At 43.2% G+C, this 24,597-nt stretch overlaps 1 protein-coding gene across 5 annotated transcripts in view; it reads left to right on the top strand.

Annotated features, from left to right (window-relative positions):
- Nucleotides 1–24,597, top strand: part of LOC125447830 (trafficking protein particle complex subunit 6b-like) — a 47,714-nt gene that overhangs the window by 8,096 nt on the left and 15,021 nt on the right. For 2 of the 5 annotated variants that reach the window (XM_059640921.1, XM_059640922.1), the window contains exons 2-5: nucleotides 1,691–1,758; nucleotides 3,120–3,237; nucleotides 3,708–3,791; nucleotides 4,783–4,876. In XM_059640921.1, coding sequence (XP_059496904.1) covers nucleotides 1,691–1,758; nucleotides 3,120–3,237; nucleotides 3,708–3,791; nucleotides 4,783–4,876 — 364 coding nt within the window. Of the gene's footprint in view, nucleotides 1–1,690; nucleotides 1,759–3,119; nucleotides 3,238–3,707; nucleotides 3,792–4,782; nucleotides 4,877–6,558; nucleotides 7,689–16,254; nucleotides 16,296–24,597 lie in introns of those variants that run through there. The other 3 variants (XM_059640925.1, XM_059640924.1, XM_059640923.1) reach the window with 3 other exon arrangements.

The raw sequence follows: 24,597 nt of genomic DNA, 5'->3' as shown, positions 1-24,597 counted from the left end.
CATATACCCGGGTTAGGGGGGCGGGAAGAGAGACTGGCTCTGTCCCAGAGATAGTGTAACATATACCTGGGTTAGGGGGGGAGAGGGACTGTCTCTGTCCCAGAGATAGTGTAACACATACCCGGGTTAGGGGGGGGAGAGAGACAGTGTAACATATACCCGGGTTAGGCGGAGGGGGGAGGAGAGGGACTGTCTCTGTCCCAGAGACAGTGTAACATATACCCGGGTTAGGGGGGCGGGGGGAAGAGAGACTGGCTCTGTCCCAGAGACAGTGTAACACATACCCGGGTTAGGGGGAGAGAGAGACAGTGTAACACATACCCGGGTTAGGGGGAGAGAGAGAGACAGTGTAACATATACCCGGGTTGGGGGGGGGGGGGAAGAGAGACTGGCTCTGTCCCAGAGATAGTGTAACATATACCTGGGTTAGGGGGGGGAGACTGTCTCTGTCCCAGAGATAGGGTAACATATACCCGGGTTAGGGGGAGAGAGGGACTGTCTCTGTCCCAGAGATAGTGTAACATATACCCGGGTTAGGGGGAGAGAGAGAGAGACAGTGTAACACATACCCGGGTTAGGGGGGGTGGGGGGGAGAGAGACTGGCTCTGTCCCAGAGATAGTGTGAAAATATACCTGAGTTACAGGGAGAGAGACTGGATATGACCCAAATAGACCTAAAATAAATACAACCTGAATATCACTAAATATATCCAAAATAGTATGCCCTAAATATTATACAAAATACAGTAAATGTGCCCAAAAGAATGCACCCTGAATATCTCCTCAGTAAATCCTTAATCCTACCATAGACCATAAATGCACTCTTAATTTTCCCAAGACGCATGCAACCTGATTTAACCTTGAAAATAACCTGCATATCATAAATTGACATGAGATTGATGCATTTTAAAAATTCCCATTTTACCATAAATGCACTCTAAATATACTATTTAAAAATTACAAATAATCCACATAACCATAAATAATCCCAAATAACTGTGAAGTTGATAAATATCTTTGACAAACTTAAATGTGCCATAAATTTATCCTAAAGTTAATCTAATCTTGATATACCCAAATGTACCAAAACTAAACCTTATATTTACCTATACCTATGAAGTAAGTTCTAGTTATAAAAATTATAATTAACTATTCATATCCCAAACACCGGTTCTCCATAACAAATAAGGTCTGTAATTCATCGGTGACCTTTTTGTGTGTGCTGTAAAATGGTATTATTCTGACTGATCCTTAAATTTTTTTACTGTGGAACTAAGTGTTTGCTGCTTTCGTGGTGTCCATGGGTAAACGTTGAAAGGCTTGGATTTCATCATCAGAAGGAAGGACTGTATCAGTACAGAGAGCCTCGGCTCCTTGAACTGGGTGAAATTCTGGGCACTGCACCTCAGGAAGGAAATATTGCTTGGAGGACCTGTAACTAAACTTCACTTGACTGATACCTCTGCTAAAAGGGTTCAGTTATGAGGACTAGTTGTATAGATGTGGTCTGTAGTAGCTTGAGTTTAGAAGTTTGGCTCATCTGAATGAGATCGTTAAGTTCAAAGCTGGTGTGGAATTATATATAAGAATTTAATCTTTTTTTCTCAACTGTGTGACACTATCAACGTGACTCTTAAAGTAGAGCTGAGGTTGTGCTGCATTTGTTAAAGCCACTTGTTTCTGCCAACAGGAGCATGGAAAATCCATTTCCACGTTGGAAGGGATGGGTTTTCGGGCAGGACAAGGTTTAATTGAGAGGTTAGTGACCCATATGCCTCTGACTTGCTGACATTACGTTACAGTGCAGTAGAGACAGTAATAGTGGCTGTGAAAAGACCCGGTAAGATCATCCTGTCTCCCTGCTGTGCAGTACACTTTAATCAGACCTGCCACAGATTTATTGGTGCAGAGAATTTCACTCTTGCTGGTATAACTCTCTCTTGTCACCTAACCACAATTTTAGGAGTTTTCAGCCTCACAAGAAACACTGTCATTGACCTTAGTATTATGTGTTGATGCAACAAATGGACAGAACAGGGTGATGGGTGCCTGGAACGCACTGCCGGTGGAAGCGGCATGTTAGCAACATTCAAGACGGATCTTGATCGACATATTAAATGAGTGCACACAGAGGGATAGAAGCAGTGCATAGGCAGTAAGTAGTAGGTCTAAGTAGGGTGCAGGCTTTGTGGGCCAAAGGATCTGTTCATGTGGTGTATATAATTGAACAATAGTTTAATGTAATGTATCTTTTTGTTGTGACATTTGTTTGCAGTCATTTTATTTTCTGATAAATATGACACAAAGCTTGTGGCCTGAATTACACCATTTTATGGATTATTGTCATTCAGCAGCCATTGTATAATTCCTGCTCCTGATGTGTATGGTGATTCTGTGCTGGTTCATATTACCGGTCCCATCTTGCCCTTTCCACAGTATTCTATTTGAATCTTGTTTCCCTTTTGTGGAGAATGGCACTGCTCATTGCTGGAAGCCTTTGTAACTACAACAGAAAGACAATCTACAGAATGACTTTATGGCTGAGACTTGAATTTTAACTCTTCCAGATTTTTGTAAAAAAAAATCAGTATTAACCCAAAGATACCACTGACATCAGGCAGGCTCACCCAAGTTAGTGACTGAGCCACCAGAACAGAATGATCCCAGGTTTAATGCTGAATCAGCTGGTGTCTGAGTTGCAGTTGAACACTCAGTAATTTCTAATAAGCCAGTCAGAGAAGCTGTTGCTTCCGATGTGTGTTGCAGCATCCCTGGTATGTAATTCATATAAGCTGTATGAGTCTGATAAGCATCTGAGTTTTCTGCACCCCTGTAATGGTGATTTCTTGCATGCCACGCCCCCCCAATTTTCAATGATGGTCACAAAAACTCACTCTATCTCTACCTGATCTCACTAAAGACGTGCCTGAGAGCCTACTGACTTGACCAAGTTTTGTTGATACATCCTTGGGTGACTTGGCTGCCATTTATTTTATTCTGTCATGGAACACGGGTGTCATTGGATAAGTTAGCATTTATTTCCTAAGCTGCTTCAGTATCTTCGCTACAGTGAAGAGACTTCAAATGTTCACTTATCTGCATGCTGGTTATTGTTGTAGATTCACCAAAGAGACACCATCCTTCAAAGATGAGCTGGACATAATGAAATTTATCTGTAAGGAATTCTGGACCAACCTCTTCAGGAAACAGATTGACAATCTGCGAACAAACCACCAGGTGAGTAGAGCCTCACACAAAACCTTTATTCCGACGTTAGCTGGAGAAGGATGGTTATCGAGAAAGTTGACGCGTTTATATGGGGTTGTCACGCCCCCATTGGGGAATAAGCATTTTATAAAGAGAGGGTTTAGTTCTTTCAGGAGTGAAGCACTTTCTAAATGGAGGGGATGAGGAGGAATGAGGGGTTTTTACGAACACATTGGGTAAAGTGAATCTGGTGATAGGAGTGAGCTTCTTTTTTGTTTTATTCATTCACGGATGTGGGCTACTTGGTTGACTCTTAACTGTCCCCTGGGAAACTAGGGATGAGCAAGAGGACAGTTAGAGTCAACCACGTTACCCACATCCGTGAATGAATAAAATCTAGATTCGCATGCAGGCCAGATCAGATAAGAATAGCAGTTTCCTTGCCCAAATGACGTTAGTGAACTAGATGTTTTGTTTTTCTCTTTTTATTTCACTCTTAGGGAACCTATGTACTTCAGGACAATCGTTTTCGGCTCCTTACTCCAGTCTCTAATGGGAAACAATACTTGGAGGAAGCACCAAAGGTATCCACCCCCTTGATAGCTGTTCCCTTTGTAAAATAGCAAGTATGCTTCATAGATGCAGATTGCCTCTCTGTCTACATAAGAGTGACCATGAAACTTAGACTTCACTGGCAAGAGTGCACCAATATTGCCTCACTGCTCCACAAATTGTCACAAAATTTACTAAAATCCCCGATAAACCACTAAGGTGACCAATTTGTCTGCCTGTTGTTTAGGACAAAAGCAATTCACACCAGGTTTCATGAGTAACAATAAAGAATTCTTTATTATAACATAACTGACAAAGGAAAAGATTTCTGATCCATTATTATGTGTCTTAAACTATACTACTTCAAAAAACCTGAACATGCACACACTCCTTCATGCTTAGGGAAAATGACAGATGGTCTGACACAAGTATTATGGTTGATGAAAGAATATAGGTAGGATAAACAAAATTCCGAAGATCAAAAGTCCAGATCTCAAGGGTGGGGTAAATTGTCTCAAGGTTTCTTTTGACCTTGGGACTGGTGACATGCAGCTCTGTATAAAGTGATGGTTGCTCTTCAAGAAGTCACAAGCCATTTGGGGAAAAACGCACAAGTCACTTCAAATGTAATCAGAAATGGGTAATAAATGTGGGCCTTACCAGTGATGCCAATATTCCTTGAGTGAACAAAAAGATCACTGGGAGTGTTACAATGATCACATAACAGTCCTTCACAGGACCTGTTAAGTTGATGCTCCATCTGCTTTCCTAGGTGAATGTTTAATGATGAAACTCTCTTGGTGATGTTGGAAGATAAGGCTTCAGATTTGTCACAGTGAGCTACCCAATACTTCCTCCATCGTGCAAAAAGATTAAATGAACACTTACTTTATTTGCTGCAACATTCAGTCACCAAAACAACAATCATTTCAAAAACAATGGTGAAAATTATTACAGGGAGGGTGCAATGTGATTAGACATCTGTGCTTGCTAATTATATTCTGAATGTGTTTCTTTTTGAAGTTCCTAGCATTCACCTGTGGGCTTGTAAGAGGAGCTTTATCCAACCTGGGCATTGACAGCACAGTCACCGCGGAAGTTTCAGTAATGCCAGCATGTAAGTGGGTTTGGACTGGATGGGAGAGATTACGCTGCTTAATGTTCCTATCCCAGCATTCTCGTCCATCTTTCACAACCTGGAGCACAGCCTCACTAAAAACCTGGTCTGAACACTGGCCAATTAAGGCATTAGTCAGTGTCTGTGATTTCCTGCACGTTGTGTTGGGACAGGGGGTCTGTGATTCCCTATGTGGTAACAGAACGGGCATCCATGATTTCCATACATAGTGATGGAGCATTAATCTGTGCCTAATTCCCTCACAAGCTGACAGGACGTGGACCTGTGTCTGCAATGCCCACCCCACATGGTGAACTCCCTAATTCATTTCTGCCTCTCTGTGCTGTCACAGACGTATACTGTACACTCCTCCCTGAGAAAGTAAATTATGGTTGATAGTTCTATGGTAGTAGTGCCCTTTCACATTTGGTTGATGAGTCATGTCATTGGTAACTGGCTTGACATTGTTCGTATCAGGAACAGTGGTCATTGTGTATCCTGGATTACTGCTGCCTCCCCTTTGCTATAAAATCAGCAAGAAGCTCACTCCTATCACCAGACTGCAGCATTTAGGACAAGGCCAGAAAGGCAGAAATCCCTTCTCAATGATAATTGCACATGAATTTTAAAAAAAAGAGAGCGGGAATTTTTCAAACAGGGTAACTCCAGGTTGCAAGCATGCAAAGACTGAACAACTGTGAGCCCTTGGTTGTGAAGTATTTTTGTGATTTGGTGTATGAAGCCTGCAGGGCCTGGGGACCCGCAAGAATCTCCAGCAACACTAGGTGGTGCTCTCACCCACAATAATAATTGTGTGTTTTCTTCGTCCCTTTAACCTCTTTAGCTGCTGAGGATTGCAGTGAATATTTATCTAATATCATCACCCATTTTGTTCACCTTCACATCCTATCCCTGCCTACCCGGCTCCCTGAGATTAAACTGTCTGGCAGCATCCTTTCCAGAAACCTTCATGTGTGAACTATGACCAGCAATCATTGGTGTCAAACATGGGACCTCATGCAGAGTTTTCCTGATGCTGTTCTCACCTGGTGTCTGTGCAAGCTAAAAAGCTATCCATCAGACTAGTGCGGCCCACTGATTTTCTGCACCCTGTGTCTTTCTTGCACTCCCTGTCTCCCTCCTTCTTTGTGCAATTGTTTAAAAAAAGGTGGCACAGTGGCTCAGTGGTTAGCACTGCTCCCTCACAGTACTAGGGACCCAGGATCAATTCCACTCTGCGGTGACTGTCTGTGTGGAGTTTGCACATTCTACCTGTGTCTGCCTGGGTTTCCTCTGGGTGCTCCAGTTTCCTCCCACAGCCCAAAGATGTGCAGACTAGGTGGATTGGCCATGCTAAGTTGCCTATAGTGCCCAGGGATGTTTGGGTTAGGTGGGTTAGACATGGGAAATGCAGAGTCAGGGGAATGGGTCTGGGTGGGATGCTCTTTTGTGGGGTGGTGCGGACTTATTGGGCCAAATGGCCGGTTTCCACACAGTAGGGATTCTATGATCTGTGGCCTAAAAGGGAGCAGGCCATTTATGCCCTCAAGCATGTTCTGCCATTTGAATGATATCATGGCTGATCAGCTTGCAACCTGAAATCCTTGCTCCCAGTGATCCATTTCATTCCCTACTTTGCTTTAATGTCCAGCTTCTATTACTTTATTTCCTTTGAATTTCAGGTAAATTTCACATTATAATGCAAAGATCTTAGAACTGTGATGTCCATGTTGGTGTTCAAGGAATGCAGAGGTGACGTGAAGCTGAATCTTCAGTAGAAAGGAGAAGTTGTGCCTTGCTATTTGTTTTGTTATTGTGTGTTCCAGGAGATGCATTAATTGTTTCTCAATGCATTAGTGATGGGGATTAGAATCAGCCAAAGTTTCTGAACTGGTGAAGGTATTTCAATAAGCACTGAGCACTCACTCACTCGGAGTTGTCACGTTTGGGGTAACCCTGAAATTGGAGTGTGTTACTGAAGTATAATTCTCACGGGCAATTTTTCCTGAACATTCATTCTCCAGTGTCTCAGCCTCTTCCTTGTCTTTGTTTACTCCTCTCACCCCACCACCTGTTTATACACAGGACAATACAAATGGGGCAATACTAATGGAAGATCTGCCTCCACTGGATTCCAAAAGATGGAATTTCTTTCCCATGTGTTTGGATGACCCCATTGCTTTTCCTTTCCAAAATATATGGACAGTCCCTCTGTTATGTTTGGAATTCTCTCTAACCGGTTAAAGCGCGTGTGGTGGAGTCCATTATGGTTTCAAGAATTATGTGAATGGCATCCTGATGCATCATAGCAAGATATGGGAATAACCTCAGACACTCCAGTTGTGTTCTGAAGGACCTAACTTGTGACTTTTCTTTTGTGATCTCCTCAAGCATTGGGAGACTGGCTTACAGCAGGTCTGGGGCTATCAGGTTAGGCATAACTGTGCACAGCAGGGAGGATCACAGCTAGGGTCATTTTGTTTGGCCACTGTCCTTCTAACTTGGCCCTGCTTTTCAACATTGATGTAGCATGTTGAAAAGTCAGGAAAGCAACAGGACCTCGATCTACACTTCTGAGGTGCAGTGTTCGAGGTTTTAAACCAAAAGAGGGAACCACTAGTAACTCAAGGAACCAAAGGAACTCAAATACTTTACTTATTTTCTTTCTTCATTGTGTGAATGTTTTACTCAATGCCTATGGCTCTTCACCACCCACTACCATTCTGTCTTGTCTGATTTTCACTGGAAGCAGTCACTGTATGAGTTCATGCACAAGCCAAATATCTGATTAAAATGCATCTCAACAAAGTGAGCCACAGATCGTTGTGAATGACTTATTGTACAAGTGAAAAAAAATTGCAACTGTCAAATGATTTAGAGACTTGAATTAAGAATGATGTCTTTATTTATTTGGCATTTTTTGTTACATTGATCAACAGAGCAAGATCCCATGATCAATGATGTTACTACAAATGAGTGAATTGATTACAAAAACAAAGTTCTTGGAAAAGCTGAGCAGGTCTGGCAGCATCTATGAAGGAGAAAACAGAGTTAGTGTTTCGGGTCCGGTGACCCTTCCTCAGAACTGGAAAACATTTTAAAAAAAACAAACAGAAATTGCTTGAAAAGCTCAGCAGCTGGTCTGCACCTGTGGAGAGAAATCAGAGTTAAAGTTTTAGGTCGCATGACCGTTCCTTCTGAAGCTGCCAGACCTGCTGAGCTTTTCTAGCAATTTCCATTTTTGCTTTGGATCTGGAATCCTATCAAGGTTAGACCAGGTGAGGATGATATATTTCCTTCCTGAGCGGCATTAGTGAGCTACATGGACTTTTACAATAATCAATGACATTTTCATGATCACCAAAATTGGGAGCTTCCAATTCCAGATGTTTATTGAATGAATTTAAATACCGCCTTCTGCCACGGTGAGATTTGAACCATGGAGCATGAGCCTGGACTCCTGGTCTAAGAGTCCAATCACATTGCTACTGTCTCAAATATTTAGGAAGTCTGCTTCTGTTACTTATTTCCTCATATTCTTAAACACCATCTTATGAAGAAAGATTTAATAATATTTTCCAAGAAGCAAAGTAATTCACTCGGGTTAGTGGAGGTATGGTATGTGTCATTGCCATGGAATATCTGAAATAATTTTGTTAGCTCTTGGGTAATGCAAAAACTAATCTGTATCTGCAATCTATACTTTATTCTATAACATGCTTACAATAGGCAAAGCAAAGATTATGGGCTTAATTTTCATGGCGTATGGAAGATGACAGGTCTTCTAAAAATTCTTGGCAGGACCCAGATAAGGAAGACCTGGCCCTATTTCCAGCTGATCTATTGGTGGGGAAAACTGGTGTGATTGACATGTGGGAAAACCAGACTCAGTGGAGCTGTTTGGATTTAGTTCTGAGCACAAAGAGATCCCGTTTTGACTGCTGCAAGTTCCTTAGCCTGTTGTGAGAGAGTCATAAATTTATGGCATTGATGCAAATGTCCTTGTGGGATGGGCATAGCCTGTATATTGTTTTAACTTTGAATTCATTTTTTAAAAAAAATTCCACTCTTTAACCTTTTAATTAAAAGAGCAGGCTTCATTTGTCTATTAGGGCTCTGGAAAGATAAATCCTGTACGAAATGATGAGTAACAGGTTGGAAAGAAATTTGTCCGTTCGTGCAATTTCGATAGAGTTCATTGTTGGCGTTCTTCAAGTGCTGGCAGTATTTCACTATGAATGTTTGACTGTACTTCAAAAGCTATAAATATCTCAATTGTTGATCTGACATCACTTTAAAGGGGCTATTAAAGGATTAACTGCCCTTGATGTGGGGCTTGAATAGAAATTTGATTTTTTTAAAGAGATTAGCCATTGGCATTTAAAAGCTTTGAAAAGATTTTATGAATGAGAGTTTTTATTTTACTGTTGTGTATTGGAATGAGAGGAGTCCTAGATTGTTATAGACTTTGTTTTTCATCTTCACATGGCTTCTGAGATAAGCCAATGGTGGCTACTTGGTTAATTACCAAGGGCATGAAAGGCCAGGAGGTTGGGTGGGTGGGGGCTTGGGAGGGGGGTCATGAGTTAGTATAGACGATATAAGGGGAAAGGGGCATGAGGGGTTATGTCTAGAGGGCTTAACACCTTCCAGTACAAAGTCCTAGTGAAGGGAGTTGAAGTTTCTAACCAGTCTGTTTGAAACCCAGTCTTCGTATGACTGCCCACACTCTACGACCATGTCAGTGTGTCAGATTCAATCCCTCTCTTAAGGCCAGCTTGATTGAATATGATGAAACTATTACTATACAAGCTGCCTGGAAAAGTCTGTTAAAGGGACCTCCAAGGAAGATATTGTTGCTACATCCTGATTTGTTTGATTTATTGTTTCACTTAATTGAACCTTAAGGCTTTTGATCAGTTTTCAGTTTGCGGAGAATTCAACCATGACTCTTCCAGAACCTCAACATTTCTACTGCTTAATTTTAAATGCATTTTTGTATCACATCAGTAGCATCTCCAAATGCTTTGGATCAAATTAATTACCTGGAACTGTAGTGACTTATTATTTAGCTAAAGACTGGATTTGGCTATTACTCTTTCTTAATTTTCTTGGTAGCAGTATGCACGTCAAGTCCTCTGGCCACTGCAGCAGCTATTTCACGCAGTGATCATGAGTGATTAATGAATATTTTGGGTTATTTTTGGTATTGCTGAAGACATAATTTTCCTTATTCAGGGGGTGTAGGTGTTGTTGAACGAGCCAACATTTATTGCCCTTGAGAAGTTGGTGGTTACAATAATATAACTTACCCTGTCAATAATGACAGCAGGATATTCAGCATCCATGTAAACCACCAGAACCTCCATTTTCGACCACCCTCAAACAATAAGAATCCCAACTATGCAACCATACTGCACAGCCATGTAAACTGATTATCTCCTTCAATTCCGAAGCTAGGTTTAATTTTCAGTAAGTTGAGAATCCAAAGAAAGGGCTACCTCCTAGGATTTGGTCACTGACAAAGCTGGTAAGGGCTGCTCAACATTACAGGATTTTGTTGTTTTAGGCATGATAGAGAGAAAGTAAAAGAGATGGAAGAGTTGCACTATTAATCACGGAGAACTAATGTTACACCTACACTCGGGACACTGGAGGACTCATCTGCTAAGACAAGATGCGTGGAGCTCAAAAATAAGATGGGTGCATGCATGCTGATAGGATTATACTATAGGCCCTAGAACGGTCACTGAGACATTGAGGAACAAATATGGAGACAGATTATGGAAAGATGCAATAAAAAGAGTTGTCATAGTGGGTAACTTTAAATTTCCCAACACTGACTGGGGCTCTGTTACAACAGGAGACTTAGATGGAGCAGAATTTAAGCGCTTCCAAGAGGGCTTCTTGAAACAGTATGTGGATAGTCCAACTAGAGGAGGGGCTGTACTTGACCATTGTATTGGCTAATGAGCCTGGTCAGGTGACTAATCTTTCAGTGGGAGCGCATTTTGGTAACAGAATCACAGCTCCTTAATTTTTAAGATAGCTATGAACAAGGATAAGTCAGGACCTTATGGGAAGGTACTAAATTGGGGGAGGGCAAATTAGGTCAGTATTAAGTAGGAGCTAGGCAGTGTTAATTGGGAGGAGCTGTTATCAGACATGTCCACATTTGAGTTTTGCGAACAGTTTAAAGACCTGCAGGGGAGAATTCAAAACTGGCATGTTCCAGTGAGGAGGAAGGTCAAGGGTAGCAAGGTAAGGGACCCTTGGATAACCAGGGAGGTTGTGAATTTAGTCAAAAAGAAAAAGAAGCTTCTGTAAGGTTTAGGAAGCTAAAATCAGACAAGGTGTATGATGAATATAAGGAAAGCAGGAAAGAACTCAAGCAGGGAGTTAGGAGAGCAAGAAGGGGCCATGAAATGACCTTGGCAAGTAGAATTAAAGAAAATCCCAAGTAATCTATAGACATATTTAAAAAGGAGAATAACTAGGGAGAAGGAGGACCACTCGAAGGAGGGAATTTGATATTGAAGGCAGAGGATGTGGGCCAGATCCTAAATGAGTACTTTCTATCAGTATTCACCCAGGAAAAGGATACAGAGGATAGTGAAATTTATGTGGAGTGTGCTAATATGCTAGGGCATTTTGAGATCATGAAAGAAGTGTTGTTGGATCTCTTGAAGAGCATCAAGATGGATAAGTCCCCAGGGCCCAATGGTATCTATTCTATGTTATTGAGAGAGGAGATTGCTGGGGCCTTTGTATCCACACTAGCCACTGGAGAGGTCCTGGAGGACTGGCCAGTAGCTAATGTTCCTCTGTTCAAGAAGGGAAATAGGGATAATCCAGGAAACTACAGACCAGTAAGTCTCACATCGGTGGTTGGGAAGCTGTTGGAGAGAATTCTTACAGATCGGATTTATGCACATTTGGAAAAGCATGACCTAATTAGGGACAGTCATCATGGCTTTGTGCGGGGCAGGTCACATCTTACTAACTTGACTGAATTTTTTGAGGAAATGATGAAGGTGATTGAGGGTAGAGCAGTGGATGTTGCTTACATGGATTTTAGTACAGGTTTTTGACAAGGTTCATCATGGTAGGCTCATCCAGTAGATTAAGATGCATGAGATACATGGTGACTTGGCTGTGTGGATTCAGAATTGATTTGCCCATTGAAGACAGAGGGTAGTGGAGGAAGGGTGTTTTTTCTGGCAGGAGGTCTGTGATTAGTGGTGTTCTGCAGGGATCTGTACTGGGACCTCTGCTGTTTGTGAGGCAAAATAAATCACTGATTGAAATGTAGATGGGTGAGTTAGTAAGTTTTCAGACAATACAATGATCGTTGGAGTTGTGGGTAGTGTAGAAGGTTGTCGTATGGGCGAAATGGTAAATGGAGTTTAATTTGGGCAAGTGTGAGGTGCTGCATTTTGGGAGATCAAGTGCTAAGGAAAGGCATACAGTTAATGGCAGCACTCTGAACAGCATTGATGTACAGAAGGATCTTGGGGTTCAAGTCCATAGCTCCCTGAAAGTAGCAACACAAATAGAGTGGTAAAGAAGGCATATGGCGCCCTTGCCTTTCTTGGTTGGAGAATTGAGTACAAGGGTCAGGATGTTGGAGCTTTATAAGACTTTAGAGTATTACACTCAATTCTGGTTGCCACGTGACAGGAAGGATGTGGAGGCTTTGGAGAGAGTGCAGAAGAGGTTTCTCAGGAAGCTGCCTGGATTAGAGAGTGTGAGCAATAAGGAGAGGCTAGAAAAAACTCGGGTTGTTTTCTCTTGAGTGTCACAGACTGAGGAGTGACTTGTTAGAAGTCTATAAAATCATGAGATGCATAGATAGAGTTGACGGTCAGAATCTTTTTTCCCAGAGTTGAAATGTCTAATACTAGGGGGCATGCATTTCAGGTTAGAGGGGAAAAGTTCAAAGGAGACTTGAGGGGCAAATTGTTTACACAGAGAGTGGTAGGAGACTGGAACGTATTGTCAGGGGTGGTGGAGACAGACACAATAGGGACATTTAATAGACTTTTAGATGAACAATGAATATGCAAGAAACGGAGGGATATGGTCCAATGGCAGACAGAAATGATTGGTTTCATTTGAATGTTGTTGTGAGCTGAAGGATCCGTTCCTGTGTTACACAGTTTTATGTTCTAAGTTGAGTGAAATTAGGAAGCGGTCATTTTGAGGAACCTCAGACCTAACCTTTCAGTGATCCACATTACCAGCAGTGTCTGTTTACAAGCACTACAACCCCTTGCTGAGCATAAAAGGTTGACGACATAGGACAGAAAAATTATGGAGAATGGCTTTCCACATGCACCTGTTTCCAGGTGAGCTACTCGCACATTAGTCTGATCCTTGCTTCATCTGCATGTTTCAGTTATTCTGTAAAATTATCTGATTAAAATGATTTTCATTAGAAAAAGGAAACCGTATTTCTGAAGCTACAACATAAAAGTGATGAAAGATTGTCATTCATAGAATCCTTAGTGTGGAAGCAAGCCATTCAGCCCGGATAACCTAGTTTCCAGTGGTTAGAGTGCAGTGATGTTGGGAGCCAGTAGTATAAGGATCATTTTGGTAGCCTAGTAGCCCAAAACACGAGACAAATGTTGTGACGATTTTGCGTTCAAATTCCATAATGGCAGATGGTGAAATCTGATTTCATTAGAAACTTAGCTTAATTGTGACTGTGTGACCACTGCTAATTGTCATCAAAATTCTCTGGCTCTGTCTTTTAAGGAAGGAAATCTGCCATCCTTACTTGGTCTCATGTACAGTTGTCTCTAGACCATGTCAATGTGGTTGATTTGAAACCACTATCTGGGAAATTAGGGATGGCAAACAAATGCTGGCTTAGCCAGCAACACTCATATCCCATGAATAAAAGAAAAAAATTCTCTGTTATACAAAATGACCTGTAATTTCAGAATCTGGTCACTTTTCCATTTAATGGACTGCAGGAGCCCAAGACTCATCACGTTTCCACAACACTCCATAATAAATTGTATCAGAGATAATGGGAACTGCTGATGCTGGAGAATCTGAAATAACAAAGTGTGGAGCTGGATGAACACAGCATGTTAGGACCATGTAAGCTGACGTTTCAGACCTAGATCCTTCTATAATAAATTCCTGACAAACTTTTTGCCTTTCTGGGCATCTCCAATCCTATACTTCCAAGCTATATAAAGTTCCTTGCTAAAACAATGGAAAGAATTGGAGGAGTTAAGAACCAAGATTGTAATGAATGCTTTTTCACTAATGTTGACTCCAATAAAGCAAAAAAGTGTAATGCAGAGAGCTCAAAGTCAAAAGAATTATCCCAATGGGATTGTGGGTTAGCTTAGAGTGGTTCTGCTAGTAGGATTTCTCTTGGATCATAGTTAGTGCTGTTATTAGTGAGTTCTAGTTAATGCATGGATTCATGGAGTTACATTATCCAGGGAACCAGTAACATCAGACTTGCAGAATGGTCTACCCCCACCATCGTCAAATATTCCTGTTTCCTGCCCTAGTCTGAAAAATTCAAATTTGCTGCTTCCTTAGCACCAATTGGTTAACAACAACAACAAGAACAAAATTGCTGGAAAAGCTCAGCAGGTGTGGCCGAGAAAACAGAGTTACCGTTTTGGGTCTGATGACCCTTCCTCAGAACTGATGGTGGCTGGGAAAGCACTGGCCATTTCAATGCACCACCTTGCTCCCTGGCCAACATCTCTGTCTCCAGCTTGCCGCAGTGTTCTAGTGAAGCCCAGCGCAAGCTAAAGGAGCAACACCTCACTTTCCGCTTGGGGACCCTACAGCCCTCTGGACTCAATATTGACTTCAGTAATTTGAGGGCCTAAACTCTCCCATGTCCCAGCCCCCTACCCCACACACCAGGCCTTGTTACCACATAGCCTGCCACTACACACTTGTTAGTCACTAACAGTCCCCTTTAACAACTACCCACTGTCCCAGTCTGATCGTTAGCAACTCCTTTGTCTGTCTAACTGTCCTTCTCTCTCTTTGGGCTCTCTCCTATCATTTAATCCCCACCCCACCCACCTCCCTTTTTTCTGCACTTAAACTGATGTTTTCCCAGCCATCATCGGTTCTGTGGAAGGGTCACCGGACCTGAAACATTAACTCTGTTTCCTCCACAAATGCTGCCAGATCTGCTGAGTTTTTCCAGCAACTTTGTTTTAGTTCCTGATTTACAGCATCCTCAGTTCTTTTGGTTTTTATTCACCAATTGATTACACTTCTCTTAATTTGAACTTTGCTGTTCCTGTGCACTTCGGAACTTAACCCTTTCCTCTTGTGTATTCAACAGGTGTGAAAAAAACCAGGCTTGCACGACCATTTGTTTAGTTTACATTGTAACTTGAGTTTAATAACACAATTTGAATGTTGCGTCCCATTGTGTTTGATTTGATTTATTGTTGTCTTGCCTGCTAAGTATAGTGAAAAGTTTTATTTTGCGAGCAGTGCAGGCAGATCATAGGGGGATTGAATAGAATGAGGCATGCAAAGTTATGGCTGAACAGGAGGGGTACAAAAGTAGGATCAACATTAGATTTGAAATTTGTGAGATCCATTCAGCAGGGGTAAAGCTGTTCTTGCACCTGTTGGTGCATGTGTTTAGGCTTTTGCACCTTCTGCCTGACAGAAGAGATTGGAAGAGGTTATAACTGTGGCGGGAGGGGTGTTTGTTGATGTTGGCTGCCTTTACCAAGTGACAAGAAGTGTAGATGGATAGGAGGTTGGCTTGCGTAATGGTCTGGGCTGTGTTCATAATTTGCTGTGGTTTCTTACAGTCCTGGGAAAAGCAATTGCTGTACAAAGCAGTGAAGCATCCAGAGAGAATACATTCTATAGTGCTTCTGTAAAAGTTGGTGAGGGTCCTCATGCACATGCTGAATTTCGAAGCCTCCTAAGGAAGAAGACGCATTGTTGTGCCTTCATTATCATCCCTTCTATGTGTGTTATCCAGTACTGATTGTTGGTGAACATCACACCTAGGAACATGATGCTCTTGACTCTGTTCCCCTCAGTTCCATTGATGTAGACAGGGATGTGTCCTCCTCCTTTCATCCAGAAGTTCTTGATCAGTTATTTAGTTTTGCGAAGGATAGATTGTTATCTCTGTACTGCCTCTTTACTGACTCATTCTGCATTACCAAAACCGAAAATCTAACAAGTCTGTTGAAACATTTTTCAAAGGATAGACTGCATTTTGAAGAGGTAGTCATTAATAACACCATGCGTTCTGATTTTGCCTCCCAGACCTTCATAGGAGAAATAGAATTGTTACAGAGAAAAGCTATTCAAGTTTAAGTGAAAGAAATTGACTTCTGATTCTTGATCTGTTTCAGATCCTGATGTCATTAAAGAATGTTGACAGGAGCAATGAGGTTGGCTTGGATATATACAATATATATAATATTTGATAAACAATAAATAAACCTTTGATTAATGTGCTTGTCTGGATGTTCTGGAAAAGAAATATGACAAATATCTTAATGATCAGCAGAAATAATTTGAATTGAAATTTACTGAGGAAAGGCAATGTTGCAAGTGGAGATGAAAGTTTCTTGAATTGTTGGGATTAAAAAGCCACACAACCATGCTGTCCTCAAAGACTATAGCTTTGGAGATAAATTCTTGGCTAAGCTTGGACGAAGAGAGTTCTGATTATATCACAGTTATTTAGGTCACCAAGTTCTTGTTACATATAAAAGCACAGTACAATCACTACTGTTCTTAAGTGTTGTAACTGCAAATTCAATCACCCATGCAAACAGATTTGAGCTGTATATCTAGCTAATGTATTGTTAAGAAAGTTAGTTGAAAATTTTTTTCATTTAGACAGTGGGCAAAGTATCTGCTGTTCCTGTAGTACCCAAGATTCTTTAACTTGAACAAGCAGACCCTAGTTTGACCCCTCATTATAGTAATGGCTTCTCCCACACTGCACCACTCCCTCAATACTCATCCCCCGACACTGCAGCAATCCAACAGTGCTGACCATCTGACAGTGTGGCACACTCTCAGTACTGACATTATGAAAGTGTGGCATTCTGTCAGCACTGACCCTCAGACAGTGTGGCACTCCCTCGGCACTGACCCTCCAACAGTGGTTTTTGAAAGGAAATTTATTTGTAAAGGAAGAATGTGCGGCATCACGGGACCAAAGCAGGGGATGGCACTAGGTGAGCCAGCACAGACACAACTGGCCGAATGGCATCCTTTGGTGCTGTAACCATATTGTGTTTCTGCTTCCTTGAGGGCGTAGGAAGGTGCTGACAAAGTGAAACCTAAGTCAGTGCTTTATTAGTAATTGATACAAACTAGATGGTCCTCAGTCTTTTTTTATACGGCAGTTCCTGAGTCCTGAAGGTTCTTTCTTTCTGTCTCGCACCTGTCAGTGTTGCAGACAGGGAATGTGTGTTCTTAAAATGTCAAAACATTCTCTGCATTCAAAAGCTCCTAATTTTAATTTTGATATTTTTTGCCTTTCTAATCAGTGTAAGAGCCCACAGAGACCAGCCTGGGTCTTTCTGGTGAATTCACATTGATTATAATTTATAATCCACCACATCTAATTAAGTCTTATTGACTTTTTCTCAGGCTTCATTCATCCACTAACAAAGTTATCAAACTGCAAGTTAATTTTTTTTAACTAACAGCATAAATGTTAACCCTCAGTGATTGTGATATTTGTATTCTGACAGTCATTCCACCCTCATCAGTAATTTCATCCAGCTGTCCCTTCTAAGGATGAATTTGTCCTTTTGAGCTCACCTCAGCAGCATGATCTTTTAGTATAAGTCACAACTTCCCTCTACCTGACTTTCCAACGACCTATTGTGTAAGAATCTGAGGACACCAGAACACCCTTATGATGACGTAATTGGGCTACTCTTGGCATAGATAGCACAGCATGGGTGGTGTTAACAAGAAAGAATGGAGAAAGTCAGAAGAGGTAAGCAGTATACTGAAGTCTAGCTACATGAATGTGAGAAACGAGAAGCACATGGAGCAGACCAAGTAACATTAGCCAGTAGAAAATATATATATATATATAGGCCTAAGAGTAAAGACAGCTTTTCAAGCTTGCCTTCTCTCAAACTATGTAAGTTTTCATTTTGAAGTTTTGAAGAGACATACTGGGTTAAGACTGTTAACTCTGCTTCTGATGCTGCCTGACATGCTGAGTTATAGATTCATAGAGGTATACAGAAACAGGCTCTTTGGTCCAACTTGTCCATGCCAACCAGGTTTCCTAACCTAAACTAGTCCCATTTGCCAGTATTTGGCTCATATCCTTTTCAAATGTTGTAATTGTACCATCCTTTACCGCTTCCTCGAGCACGTCATTCCATAAACGAACCACCCTCTGTGTGAAAAGGTTGTCCCTCAGGTCCCTTTTAATTCCTTCCGCTCTCACCTTAAATCTATGGCCTCTAGTTTTGGACTCCCCTGCCCAAGGAAATGACCTTGGCTGTTCTCCCTATCCATGCCCCGCATGATTTTTTAAAACTTCATCCTCTCACGCTCCTGGAAAAAAAACGTCGCAGCCTATCCAGCCTCTCCTGATAACTCAAAACCTCCTGAACAGTAACATCTTATAAATTTATTTGCAACCTTTCCAGCTTAATAACATTCTCCCTATAGCAGGGCAACCAGAGTTGCACGCAGTACTTCAGTTTTACATTTTTACTTCTGATTTCTAGTATTTTACTTTTATTCTCCTGGATGAACTGAAACCCAGACCCACGGATGTAGCCATTAAACCACACGCAGCAAAGGATGGTCTTCGCTGAGATAGTAGGAACTGCAGATGCTGGAGAATATGAGATAACAAGCTGTAGAGCTGGATGAACACAACAGGCCAAGTAGCATCAGAGGAGCAGGAAGGCTGATGTTTCAGGCTCAGACACTTCTATAGAAATGGGGGAGGGGAAGGGGGTTCTGAAATAAATAGGGAGAGAGGGGCAGATGGATAGAAGAGAAGATGGGTGGAGAGGAGACAGACAAGTCAAAGAGGCAGGGATGGAGCCAGTAAAGGTGAATGTAGGTGGGGAGTTAGGGAGGAGATAGGTCTGTCCAGGAAGGACGGTCAGGTCGAGGGGGCAGAATGAGGTTAGTAGATAGGAAATGGGGTGGGGCTTTAGGTTGGAGGAGGGGAGAGGTGGGGGGAAGGACAGGTTAGGGAGGCGGGGACGGGTTCGGCTGGTTTTGGGATGTGATAGGGGGCGGGGAGATTTTGAATCTTGTGAAGCCCACATTGATACCATTGGGCTGCGGGATTCTCAAGCGGAATATGAGGTGCTGTTCCTGCAACCTTCGGGTGGCATCGTGGCACTGCAGGAGGCCCAGGATGGACATGTCATCTGAGGAATGAGAGGGGGAGTTGAAATGGTTTGCAACTAGGTGGTGCAAATATTTAGTGCGAACCGAGTGTAGGTGTTCTGTCAAGCGATCCCCAAGCCTCCGCTTGGTTTCCCCAATGTAGAGGAGGCCACAATGGGTACAGCAGATGCAATATACTACATTAACAGATGTGCAGGTGAACATCTGTTTGATGTGGAAAGTTTTCTTGGGGCCTGGGATAGGGGTGAGGGAGGAGGTGTGGGAGCAGGTGTAGCACTTCCTGCGGTTGCAGGGGAAAGTGCTGGGTGTGGTGGGACAGGAGTGGAGTGTGGAGTGGACAAGGGTGTCACGGAGAGAGTGGTATCTCCAGAAAGCAGATAAGGGTGGGGAGGGAAAAATGTCTTTGGAGGTGGGGTCGGATTGCAGATGGTGGAAGTGTCGGAGGGTGATGCATTAGATCTGGAGGTTGGTGGGATAGTACGTGAGGATGTGGAGGACTCTATTTTGGTTGTTATTGCGGGGACCGGGTGCAAGGGATGAGTTGCAGGAAATGCAGGAGACACGGTCGAGGGCGTTCTCGACCACTGCGGGGGGGGATGTTGCGGTCCTTGAAAAATGAGGACATCTGAGATGTACGGGAGTGGAATGCCTCATCCTGGGAGCAGATGTGGTGGAGGCGAAGGAATTGGGAATAGGGGATGGCATTTTTGCAGGAAGGTGGGTGGGAGGAAGTGTATTCTAGGTAGCTTTGGGAGTTGGTGGGCTAGAAATGGATATCGGTTTCCAGGTGGAGAGATGGAGAGGTTGCCCGCTCCCCGCTATCTACCACCAGACATTCTTCCCTTCTCACCCTTATCTGCTTTCCGGAGGGACCACTCTCTCCGCGACTCCCTTGTCCACTCCACACTCCCCTACATCCCCACAACACCTGGCACTTTTCCCTGCAACTACAGGAAGTGCAACACCTGCCCCTACACCTCACCCCCATCCCAAGCCCCAGGAAGACTTCGCACATCTGCTAATGTGGTATACTGTATCCACTGTTCCTGTTGTGACTTCCTCTATATTGGGGAAACCAAGCAGAGGCTTGGGGACGGCTTGGCAGAACACCTACGCTCGGTTCGCACTAAACAACTGCACCTCCCAGCCGTGAACTATTTCAACTCCCCCTCCCGTTCCTCAGATGACATGTCCATCCTGGGCCTCCTGCAGTGCCACAACGATGCCACCTGAAGGTTGCAAGAACAGCAGCTCATATTCCGTTTGGGAACCCTGCAACTCAATGTGGATTTCACAAGCTTCAAAATCTCCCGTCCCCCAATGTCATCCCAAAACCAGCCCAGCTCATCACCGCTTCCCTAACCTCTTCTTCCTCCCACCTCCCCCATCCTCCCACCTAAAACCCCATCCCCATCTCTGACCTACTAACCTCTTCCTGCCCCCTTGACCTGTCTGTCCTCCCTGGACTGACGTATCTCCTCCCTAACTCCCCACCTACACTCACCTTTACTGGCTCCATCCCCGCCTCTTTGACCTGTCTGTCACGTCTCCACCTATCTTCTCCTTTATCCATCTTCTATCTGCCTCCCCCTCTCTCCCTATTTATTTCAGAATCCCCTTCCGCACCCCCCCCCCCCACCCATTTCTGAAGAAGGGTCTAAGCCTGAAACATCAGCCTTCCTGCTCCTCTGATGCTGCTTGGCCTGCTGTGTTCATGTAGCTCTACACCTTGTTACCTCTGATGTTCTTTCTCTCACTGCTCTTCCTGAAGCTGCTGTATTGTACTGAGTTACTGTACCCTGCCAGATAGCCTTTGCCTTTTAGTTTTAATAAAGTAACAGATTAAATGACGGTGGAAAGCGAGAAGAGGATTCCCTTCACACTGCAGTTCTCAGGCTTGGAGATGGTTGTCTGTGAAGGAGCTGATATACGTTCAAAAAGAGAAGGTTTGGACAAAGCTCACCACAATGAAACAAAGCCTAGAAGACCATAGTCGTGTTAATCCCTCACACGAGCTATACTGAAATCACACTTACCATATCCATTCCTGCATCCTTTTCTTTGTTTCAATACTTGACGTAACCTGTTTCTGCTTCAAACACCAAATACATTCTACTATATTACAGTCCTTTGTATAAAATAATTGCATTCTTTCAAACCTGCCGAATTTTCGGGGGAGAGGGCGTTAAATCAGAGGTTCCACCCTTTGATCTCCATCGTGTCCTGCCCCCCTTCCCTGCCTAAAGAAACATGGGGTCAGCAGCATGCTCATGTATAGTGCCACAGTAACCTCCCTGCCCTTTTTTATTTTTAAATAAAATCTGCTTAACTGGGGAGGGCAGCACCTTCATGCTACAGAAGGAAGATGCAGAGAGAAAGACATTTCTGGTGCTACATTATTTCTGCAGCAACCTGTGTGGCTGGGAGCTCTCTGTGGCTGATGAAAGCAGGGAACCTGAGAATAACACACTCAGTCTGTGGAACCCAGAGGGCCTTGGCTGTTTCTGCAAACCCAGAGAATCGCAGCCACAAAGATGATGATTTCTTTATTGATGGACAAGGTGAGCAGTGCAGCTCATGCAATCTACAAATCAAATTTGGCATTCCCCTCAGGCAGGCCCTGAATGATTCATGTCCTCTCCTGCAATTGCTCACAGCAGCCCCCATCCTTAACTCCTGCTAAACTGAGTCAGGGAATAAAAGAATTGTTTAAATATGGTCAAGAATATGGCAGGGGACAAGGTAGAAGCTGGGGAAATGGTGCGTGGAGTGAGGAGAAGGTGGCGGGAGATCCCTATTGATCCCAAGTGTGGGGTCTGAGATGGCATTTGAAGGTGAGAAATGAGGCTGGCAGGGGAAATATTTGGGGGAGAGATCTAAAGAAATGGGAAGGCTGAGAATTGCGTGCAGAGCGCGGAGCCATAGGAGTCACAGGTCGAGGTATGAGGGGCAATTGTGGGGGTGTAGCTAAAATCCCAGGTTGTTGCACACCCCTTACACAAGTCAGCCATGTTCCGAGCCCAATCTTGCCATATTTGGTAGTGATCAAGAGCAGAAGGATCTTTTTCAAAGGGAGGAGAATCCTAAACCAACTCTCGGGGAGAGCACTGCTCAGAAATCCTCTATCCATTGGCAGCTCCCAGGATCTGTACCGAGGGCCCAGGGGTTAAATATACTCCTCCATGTGCTAGTGAGGTACACGACCAGGCACCACCCAACTTCACTTCCTGTGCTGCCATAGGAGGGATGTGGTTCTTTTTGTTGGCCTCAGCAGGTGCAGAGCTAAACATCAGACCAGATCTCAGCTTCCAACTAAAAAATCCATGTTTACTTATCCGATAATGATGGGGATGAGTATGACTGTCCTGTGCTCTGATACATTTCACTTTTCAGACTCATTCAGAAGAAATGATGATGTAACTGAGGGCTCAGAGTGAAGTGACTCTCTGCTATTCCATGGAACATTAACACTGACCTTTAAGGCACTCTGCGCAGTTTGTTAACAGGACCTGGGTACACGCTAGGGTCATGACATCTATATAAGATGAAAGGATAGAAGTTTTACAGGGTACGAGAGGAAAGTTTTTTTCACTCAGAGGGTGAAGGGCTTCTGGAATGCACTGCCTGGGAGGGTTGTTGAGACAGGAAATGCAACAATCTTTAAAAAAGCATTTGGATGAGCAACTGAAATGTCATATCATTAAAGGCTGTGGGCCAAATCCTTGAAAGAGGGATAATTTGGGGTGTAGTATATTTGTGACAGTACAGACTCAATAGACTGAAGGGCCTCTTCCATACTGTATGATTCTATGATTTTATGGAAGGACTTCTCACTTGTGTCACAGAGACAGGAATATCCTGTTTTTCCAGAGAATAGAAGAAAGAGGGTGGTCCGGAATACACTGCCTGAAAGGCCTGTGGAAGAAGATTCAATAATAACTTTCCAAAGTAAATTAGAATGATGGTTGAAAAAGAAAGGTTGCAGGATTTTAAGGAATAATTGGGTGGAGTGGGGAGTGGAGCAGGGTGTAGGGGTGGAGGTGGATTCTTGGGATTGATGGGAAGTCGTGGTTGGCAAGTGACGACTGGGTTGCTCATTCAGAGAGCCATCAGAAGACAATGGGCCATGAGCAGGCAGGTGGAAATAGTTTAGTTTGACGTTATCGTCGACATGGACTGGTTGGACCAAAGGGCCTGTTTCTGTGCTGTATGACTCTGTGACTCTAAATGGCAGTTTTCTGTTCTCAATTATTCTGAGCAGAAAATTCAGTCAGAGTCCTGGGGCCTACTCACTAACCAATGGATCCCAGCTGAGAGAGGGAAGGGCCGGCTGGTGCGATTGGCTCCAATGCTGGAGAATGATGCCAGGTTTATGTGAGGGATCTATTGAACATTGTCACCTGCATCAGTTAGAAGCCTGCACATTACAATCAAGAGAATCACAGCAGCAAGCAGCTCTTACAGGCAATCATGGTCTGAGGTACCTGCACAATTTACAGAATCAAGGATCAGTGAACCTCAGTTTGAATCATCCTGCAGCACCTTTATGTAGCACCTGGTCATTTTAACATGCAAGAAAGCATTGAAAGGCTCACCTCTCTCCTTTCAACTCCAGTTGATTTGCAGCATTGAGCAGAAAGGGTGGGATTGAAGAGGTCAGTCAGCTTAATAGACATTTCCTTATTTCTGTTACAGTGTGCTAGCAAATAAAACAGGGAGAAATGACACCATGTAGTGCCCAAAGATCTTCATATCATAAACCCAGGTAAAGGAACAGAATTGGAATGAGACAGTTGTGCGTTGGAATGAGTTTAGACAATGGTGTGCGTCAAACACATGATCAGCTGAAAATATCACAAACCCACCACTTAAAACCACCAGTAGAATTGATGGCCACAGACCTTTTTATAATTCATTCATGGGATGTGGACATCACTGCTAATATCAGTGTTTATTGCCTCTCCTTAGTTGTCCCTTGAGAAGATGGGGGTGAGCTTCCTTCTTGAACTGCTGCAGTCTGTGTACTGTAGGGTAGACCCACAATGCCCTTACGGAGGGAATTCCAGGATTTTGACCCAAAGACACTGAAGGAATGGCAATATATTTCCAAGTCAGAATGGTGAGTGGCTTGGAGGGTGCAGTGTATTTCCTGTATGTGTACCACTTGAGGGAATCTAGAAGGAAGTAAATAAGAATCTTTAATTTGCGAACAGTGCATACAGATCTGATTCTGAAGGCTTCTTGCCAAATATCTTACTTATTTTTCGAGGAGGTTCCAGTGAAGAACCTACAGGTGCTAATACTCCGAAGCACCTGCTGCTTTTGTCCTTCTTGGTGGGAAA

The sequence above is a fragment of the Stegostoma tigrinum genome, chromosome 39 (genome assembly GCF_030684315.1).
Source record: "Stegostoma tigrinum isolate sSteTig4 chromosome 39, sSteTig4.hap1, whole genome shotgun sequence".
Lineage (NCBI taxonomy): Eukaryota > Metazoa > Chordata > Chondrichthyes > Orectolobiformes > Stegostomatidae > Stegostoma > Stegostoma tigrinum.
The sequence above is the reverse complement of the archived record's forward strand: the minus strand, read 5'-3'. Positions and strand labels throughout refer to the sequence as shown.